This window comes from Erythranthe guttata, chromosome 10 (assembly GCF_056151865.1).
Source record: "Erythranthe guttata isolate IM_541 chromosome 10, IM_541, whole genome shotgun sequence".
Lineage (NCBI taxonomy): Eukaryota > Viridiplantae > Streptophyta > Magnoliopsida > Lamiales > Phrymaceae > Erythranthe > Erythranthe guttata.
The window spans coordinates 13,632,745-13,640,488 of NC_142542.1; the positions used below are offsets into that span (position 1 = coordinate 13,632,745).

General features: G+C 33.8%; 1 protein-coding gene across 1 annotated transcript; it reads left to right on the forward strand.

The window, feature by feature from the left end:
* Positions 1–4,902, forward strand: OS9 (ER lectin-like protein). Its single transcript, XM_012980904.2, has 8 exons — positions 1–340; positions 1,284–1,360; positions 2,775–2,978; positions 3,175–3,246; positions 3,468–3,583; positions 3,662–3,728; positions 3,808–3,914; positions 4,467–4,902. Exons 1-8 carry the CDS (start codon positions 250–252, stop codon positions 4,633–4,635), a joined length of 903 nt encoding a protein of 300 aa, XP_012836358.2. The 5' UTR covers positions 1–249; the 3' UTR covers positions 4,636–4,902.
* The last annotated feature ends 2,842 nt before the right edge of the window (positions 4,903–7,744 follow it).

Below are 7,744 nucleotides of genomic sequence, written 5' to 3' on the forward strand. Positions count from 1 at the left end.
GGGACCAAAATTATTTTTGCTGTGTAGTATAGGGACCAAAACTGTAATTATTATGAAGAAAGTATGACCATGACTTTGCAGTCAACTCGCTTACATGGCTTATTTCTATTGGCTCAATACCGTGGAGATCATATCACGGTAAGCACACTAACAACGGTACATCTCTGATCACCATCTTCATTTGGGGGAAAAAAATTAAAATTAGGGTTTAAAGAATTTCGACTTCACAAAGGAAGTACCCAGAAGAACATGAGACTTGTATGGTGGTGGGCGGCCATACTCACGGCCGTTCTCTTCTGCAAAGTCGTATTCTCCGATCAGATTATTCCAGCTCATACAGGTAATTGTTAAATCGAAATTACAGCTCGGTAATGGCATTTTTTTTATTGCTCTAGAATTTCCAAGTGCTGAATTTCCATTCTCCTGGTTGTAAGAAACATTAATTTTTTTCACCGTTCGCGTGCTAGTTTTTTTGTCGTCTCCAGATAATTTAAAATCTGGAAATCGCTAAAAGTTCAGACGAAGTGATGGGATTAAGGGAAAATAATGTGTTTTCCAATTGGATGTTGTTTATTAGCTGGAATTTGGATTAAATGTTTTTTTACTCTATTTTATTTTTTTGTGGAGTGAATTTCGGTTTTTACGGGGATGATCTGGTGCAGAACTGGTAGAGCTAAGGAATCCACGTATTAAAACTCGAGAGACCTCTTTATTTGTGTTGTAGAATTCGTAAATGGCTTTTTGATGAAATGTTTTTGGTAGGAGACACAACTAATGATCAAACCGAAGCCGAACCCGAAACCCGAAAACGCCGAAACCCGAAAACCATGGGACTAAATACTGAATCTGGATGTTTATTTGTTCGACTAACTGAGTGCTTGAGTTGATATTGTGAGCTCGATTCTGAATTGGTGTTTTACTGAAGTAATTTGCGAATACAAATGTGGCAAATGAAGTTTCTTTCAATGTTTATATTTTGAGTCCTAGTCTACATGAGTGATGTGGTTTTCTTGAATTTAAGTATGTGTGGTGCTACTCAAGCTCTCTCTTAGCTCTTGTTCTCGTTTTCCTTTTCATTCTCTTTGTGTTTTCTCCACTCTATACAACAATTTTTAATGCTTACCATTTCCCACGAAATTTCTAAAAACTAGTTTAATCAATCAGGAGACACCAACGGGAAAAAGTGGGGGTGGTTAGTAATGTTAAGAGGTGTCCTTTATTTATTTTTTTCCCGCCTGTTTACGATTGACAGCTCCTTGTTCTTTCACATATTTTGGTTTCAGGTGGTACCTTTGGTCGAAGCTCTAGGGAACCAAAATTCAAAATTGAATTCCATTCAGAAGATTCACCTTTTCATCCAGTAAGTGACATTGTCATTATTTGACAATTTTAATTAGCTCATGTACGAATAGTCCGTGTTATTGTCGAACAATTTCAACATGATTTTATCGCAATCATACCTTGCCTAGCAAGCCAAGTAGGATGCTTGGAAATTTATTCACACTCTTTTTCTTTGAGTGGCTTTTGATACTCAATTCTGGTTACGAGCTCCATTATATTTGTAGATATCGCATAGATGTGACTGTGCTTCAAATTTGGTCTTAACAAAATGTGTGCAAAGTTGATTCATATTTCAAACTTTACATATTATAAGGCTTACATCACATCATAGAAGTTTTTTCTTTATGAGTTTTAAATATTTTCAAGCTTCATTGGAGTAGGTGAAATTACAATTACACCCACTAATGCAGATCAAAGTCCTAATCTTCCTACGAACTATTAGGAGTGCACTAAATCTTACTAATATCTCATGCTCATACTTCCCATGCAAATTGGAGTCCTAATATTCCTTTTAAATATTAAGAATCATTAATCGTTACTGATAGCTCATGTATCTCATACTATTACGGAGTACTCCTGACATTCTTTGTTCGATGATACTATCTTGTCTAGAATTTAGATGTAACATCTTCTTTGATTCCTCCAAACTGTCAGAGTAAAGCCGTATGCCTATTAAATGATAGATTTATTCCTCTTGAAGGACAGTCAATTAATTTCTTGGAAAACTGAATTTTAGAAAAATATAAACAACTCTATATTCCGAGTTTATCGGTGGATCCATGATATCTTTATGAACTAATTTTAGCAATCTAGATGTACCCTGCTGATCCGTGATATTTTGAGGAAATAGCGTTAGCTTTCTAGATGGCCTCTTGACATATTATCAAAATTCAAACAACAATTAATTTCAGCTTTATGTGTTTTGCCCAACTGCTTGCTCTAATAAATAGTGAAAAACTAGTGTCTTAGTATATTTCAAAACGGAATTATGAACGTTGCCTGTCGTCAAAGATTTGAAATTTGTCTGTTGTTAATGTTTACCAAATGCTTTATAATGGACTTTACATACTTGTCCTTCTGGAATTAATATGTGCTACTATCCTTTTATGCTATTGCATCTGAAATGCAGACTATTTTGTGTGAACTTGTCATGTGGGCTGATGATAACGTCAGCTTATTTTCATGTAAAGCAATATTGCATTAATCCTTCAATCCTTCTGGTTTCTATTTCACTAGGCTAAACTGTTCATCATCTTAAATTTATTTTCTAGTGATAGGAATAAGCAAATTATGTATACCGTAGTCGGTCAGAAAGCATGTTAAAGAAAAACGAAGTAAAGGCTGAATAGCATCTGGGACTAAGTAGATAATTGGTAGTTTAATTATTAATGTATCCACGTGTGATTTCACGTGGCTAATTTCTACTTTTCCAGGATGACGACCAAGAGTCTATTACTATGCCCAACAAAAATGGAGAAAAGTTCCTCTGTTATTTGCCTAAAGTGGAAAAATCCAAGAGCGGAAAGCTCGTCGCTCAACAGAATACAAGCAGCATGATTGTTGAGTCTGAGACACGTATGAAACTGAAGACGCCTGATGAGCTACTAGAAGTGCTGAACGATTTGTGCTTTATAAGGGTAAACTTTTACCACCAAAAATTAAAAAAAAAATGATGTTAAAAGCTACAAAGGGATGATATAAAGTTTCTTTGTTATTACAAGTTGCTAACAATTATTTGTTGTTCTTGAAATTTAATTAGTTTCGATTATTCTTTTTATCCCGTGCGACCTCTTTTAGTATATTTGACGGGTTTATATTTTTTGATATACTTAGCAAGAGGGATGGTGGTCATATGAGTTCTGTTATCAAAATCGATTGCGCCAAATTCATTCGGAGGGTGAGAAGGTAGCTTTTTTTTTTTCTCGTCTCTAAATTATGCTCACAGCTTTCGTTGACATTCTTTAGGTAGTGAATCCCGTTTGTAGCTTATGTTAAATTATTAAGTTTTGGGATTAACTGACTGACTATTCCTATAATATTGCGAGTCTTGAATATCACATATTCCTATCATTCTTAATAAGGCTCTGTATCAGTGTTAATGAAGTCCAACCTTTAATACTTTATAGGTGGTTCAAGAATTTATCTTGGGAGTTTATGATGCGGAAGCTACAGAGGCTTACAATCAAAAACATTCCGATATATCCACATTGAAGGATCCTCGCTCAAAAGACGCATCTCAAAGGTACGAGTTTCAGTATTTAAGACAGAACTTTATATTCTGAAGCTATCATCATATGAACTTTACTGTTACACTATATAGGTATCATGCTCATATCTTTACGAATGGGACCCTCTGTGATTTAACTAACGAGCCCCGAGAAACTGAGGTCAGTGATTGAATTTGAATTTGACAAACTCCTATCCATTACCGTGGATGACTATATCCGTCTTAGGTTGTTATTTCAGGTCAGATTTGTCTGTTCTGAACCCAGAGCTATGATAAGTTCGATCACAGAGTTGTCAACATGCAAGTATGCACTCACGTTTCAGTGCCCAACTCTTTGTAAACATCCGTAAGACCCACTTTCTCTTTCTCCTCGTCTCTCTCTATATTTATGTGTGTGTTTGTTTTGTACGGCAATGGTCTCAAAATTTCATTCGAGTTATGGAGAATCTGAGGCTACCTTATGGGAGCTAATGTTCCTGATCCCGTCAGAGAGAAACTTTACATAATTTTTTCTCCCCCTCGATTGATTCAACTAGTCAGATAATTTTTCTGTATACGGGATGCTTTATGGATTGTACCGACAATAAGTTACTGTTGACCCTTTGAATCACCAAGCTTGCTGAGTAGAATCATATATTCAGAATCTTTACATGTTGTCTTCATTAGTAATTGGGTAAATTACGGCTACCCCCCGAGGTAAGGTTTAATTATGAAAAAACCCCTCATGTTTAGGTAATTACAACCACCCCTCAACTATGAATCTTATTATACGTGCATTCGTGCGGTGTCAAATTTAGTGGAATCTTCTAGATTATGTAGAATATTCTCCAGTTTGTTAAATTTAGTGGATCTTCTAGACTATTTAGATTAAGTGTGTTTTTTTTTCCTTTGTGTGTAGATTATTCAATGAAGAAAGACCAGTGTCGCATACTATTCACTGCAATGCTCTTCCTAAAGAGGAACCGAAGGTGAAAACAGAGGCCGATGATTTCCAAGCTGAAAAGATAGCTATGATCACCGATATCGAGTATCCACCTATTTTCAGTTCAGAAGAACATGCGACATGAATTGTACGTCATTTCTTTGAGACAAGTCGTCGGCGGATTTCTGTACGAATATAAGCCATTCAAGTGTTTTCATAGATAGAAGGATTTCTCTATAGAGATCGAACTAATCAATTGATACAAATAGTTCTCGGGAAAAAAATGAGTTGTTTATATTATGTTGTAGAGAAATAACTTCATTTCAAACAAGTTATCCGAGAAGTGGGTTCTCGTCATTTTTATACTTGATGAAACGGAATATCACGAGTAATTTAGTATTAACTTCACCAAGTGAACTGAGCCTGCTGAAAATTTTCCACTTTGTTGTATTTTTTTTAACCAAAATTACTCGTTGCAAACGAAGAAAAGAGTCTCACCTGCATTTTTTGTGTTTTTTGGTTCGCTGGATTCCGAGATCCGCCTAAAGTGTTGAAGATATATGGAAATGCTAGTGGTGGTGATGTATCTCCATTTGTTTTTAACAAATGAACTCTTATGTGCACCGGTACAAATAGAGATTTGTACTACATAAATTTTCACTCTCGTATAATAGCTGAAATCACTATCATATAATAGTTGAAGTCGAATTTGGATTGCATGATGTGGTGCTCTTCTACTACGAATTCGGATTACTTGATGTGCTCTTCTACTATACCAGTAGGGCCGGTCCTGAAATCAAGCCGCACGGGCGACCATTTAGGGGTCCCAACATAAAAAGGACTCAAAAGAAGAAAAATTGTAGTGCATATTTATCGGGTAAATTTCACTTTCCCTCCCTTGTATTTTGGCGCGGTATCACTTTACCTATTCTACTTTTGATTGCATGGATTCGCCTGATCTAAGCTCTGAAATTACAAAAACGCCACCACTCTCAGTTTAAATAATTATTAAAAAAAACAACAAAACAAAATAAAATAAGAAAAAATTCAAGACAACGAGAAAACATAGTTCACGACGCCAGCCACAATTTATTTTTTATTTTTTATTTTTTTAATAATTATTTAAACTAGGAGGAGTGGATTTTTATTTATTTATTTATTTATTTATTTATTTATTTATTTATTTATGTATTTATTTATTTATTTATTTTTAGATTTAGATCAAACGGTGCTAAGGTCAAATATATGAAAACTAACGGCGAGGGTCACATTGAGATAATTTTTCAAGTAAGGCGGGCAAAAATCGATGGAATTGATAGTAAAATGAGGTAAAATGATATCGAGCCAATACATAAGAGGAGAAAGTTGAATTTCCCTTACTTATTTGTAAAGTGTTAATAATTTAAAGTATCTTTTAAAATTTTACAGAAATGCAATCAAAATTTAATTCTAGTTTTAAATACGAGAAGTTAACTTTCTGTTTTTTTTCTTCACATCTCTCATGTTTTCTCCTAATACACATAAAAGAAGTTTGGCGTTCATTGTAAATTTAAATCGATTCCTAAGGCAAATGGCAAATAGACCATCACAATAAACTTAAATGCACATAAATTCAAACAAAAAACAGTCTTACAAATAAACTCATTCCTATATCTTTTGTCTAAAATATCCTCATCATAGTATAATTTTCATCAATTTCATTCATTATACTCTAACTTCATCAATATTGCACATTGACCCCGAATTTGAACAAATGTATCACATTAACCCCCATTTTCATATTTTTTTAGAAAAAAAAAATTCCTGAATTTTTTTTCCGGCTAGATTCCGGCGTTGACCATTTTTTGAAACCATTTATTCTTGCTAAATTATTATGTTAACAACAAAATTATTGTCTATAATAGTAATATTTAATGCCAAAACAGTAATATTACTAATATTACTGTCCCAAACAGTAATAACAGTAATATTACTGTCCCGAACACTTATATTATGAATATTACTTTCCCGGACAATAATAATACTAATATTACTGTCCCAATAGTAATATTATTGCATGAGACAGTAATATGACGATCGAAGACAACAAAATTGCAGGCCATGACGATAAAATTAATTAGTACAATAAAATTACTGTCTCTGACAGTAATAATACTGTTGGAGACAGTATTACTGTTGGAGACAGTAACATAGCAGGCCAATACAATAATATTAACTCAAATAATTTATTTTTTTAGAAAAAACAAGTTAACAAAAAAAATCAATGTTGGAGACCAGCAGTTGATCTGTCGGAAAAAAAAAAAAAAAAAAAAGTCAACGGCGACTGACCAACGGGTCTCCGGCGGTGACGGTAAAAATTGGGGCCAAAATTAGAATAAGTGTCAAATTTGATTAATTGGTGAAATTGGGGTAAATTGAGATGTAAATTATGAAATTAGAGTTGAATTAGGTTTTCAAAGAGTTGGGAGTAATTTTGGTATATATAAAAGAGTTTTCTTTATCTGCAAATTAATTTAAATGAGCTGTATTTATTTGGAAGACATAAAAGTTGGAGACGCCGTTAATCAAGTGCTGTCATTTGCGTATTTGCATGTTGCCCAAAGCTTAATACCTAATTTTATTCCGAAACTTCTGAAAGAACAATATTTAAATAATATTTTTTTAATGATTTATTCATATTTTATTATATTTCACTAATATAATCATTTATACGTCAGAAATATTTCTCCTATCACATGTCGACATTTCTCACAAAGTCAACATAATTATGCATCAGCATTTGACATATTTTAAAATGTCGTTATTATAAGACTTTTGTAAAGAGAATATATAATAACAATGAATATCATTAAATTATATAAAGTGAGAATAAATTGTTGATGATACTAGAATTAAATCACCTAAAATAGTTGGACTAGGGTAAGTTGCGAGAACAAAGTGGATCACTGCTCACGTGCTTGATGATCTTGAGACTCTTTATGATCTTGAGATGCCTACGAACATAATACACGTAAACTAAGCCGAGGTTAATCCGACGGAAACTCCTCCGACGCTCAAGTCAGACATGCAAATTGTGGAGATAGTAGAGAGAATATAGGCAGTCGAATTGCTCGAACTATAGAACATCCTTTAATCAATGAATTAAATCTTTATTTATACTTGCTGAATGTGCTGAAATTAATTTCTTGGGCCCAAACCTTATTTGAAGGCGATCGGATTCTCGTGATAGTGGTCTTCTAAATTAGGCTCATGGC

What these genes read in the sequence shown, in the direction of transcription:
- OS9 (XM_012980904.2), top strand. Translation starts at nt 250, where the DNA reads ATGAGACTTGTATGGTGGTGGGCGGCCATACTCACGGCCGTTCTCTTC. An exon ending in ACGATTTGTGCTTTATAAGG is followed by an intron (nt 2,979 to 3,174) that starts GTAAACTTTTAC and finishes TGATATACTTAG; the next exon opens with CAAGAGGGATGGTGGTCATA. An exon ending in ACGAGCCCCGAGAAACTGAG is followed by an intron (nt 3,729 to 3,807) that starts GTCAGTGATTGA and finishes TTGTTATTTCAG; the next exon opens with GTCAGATTTGTCTGTTCTGA.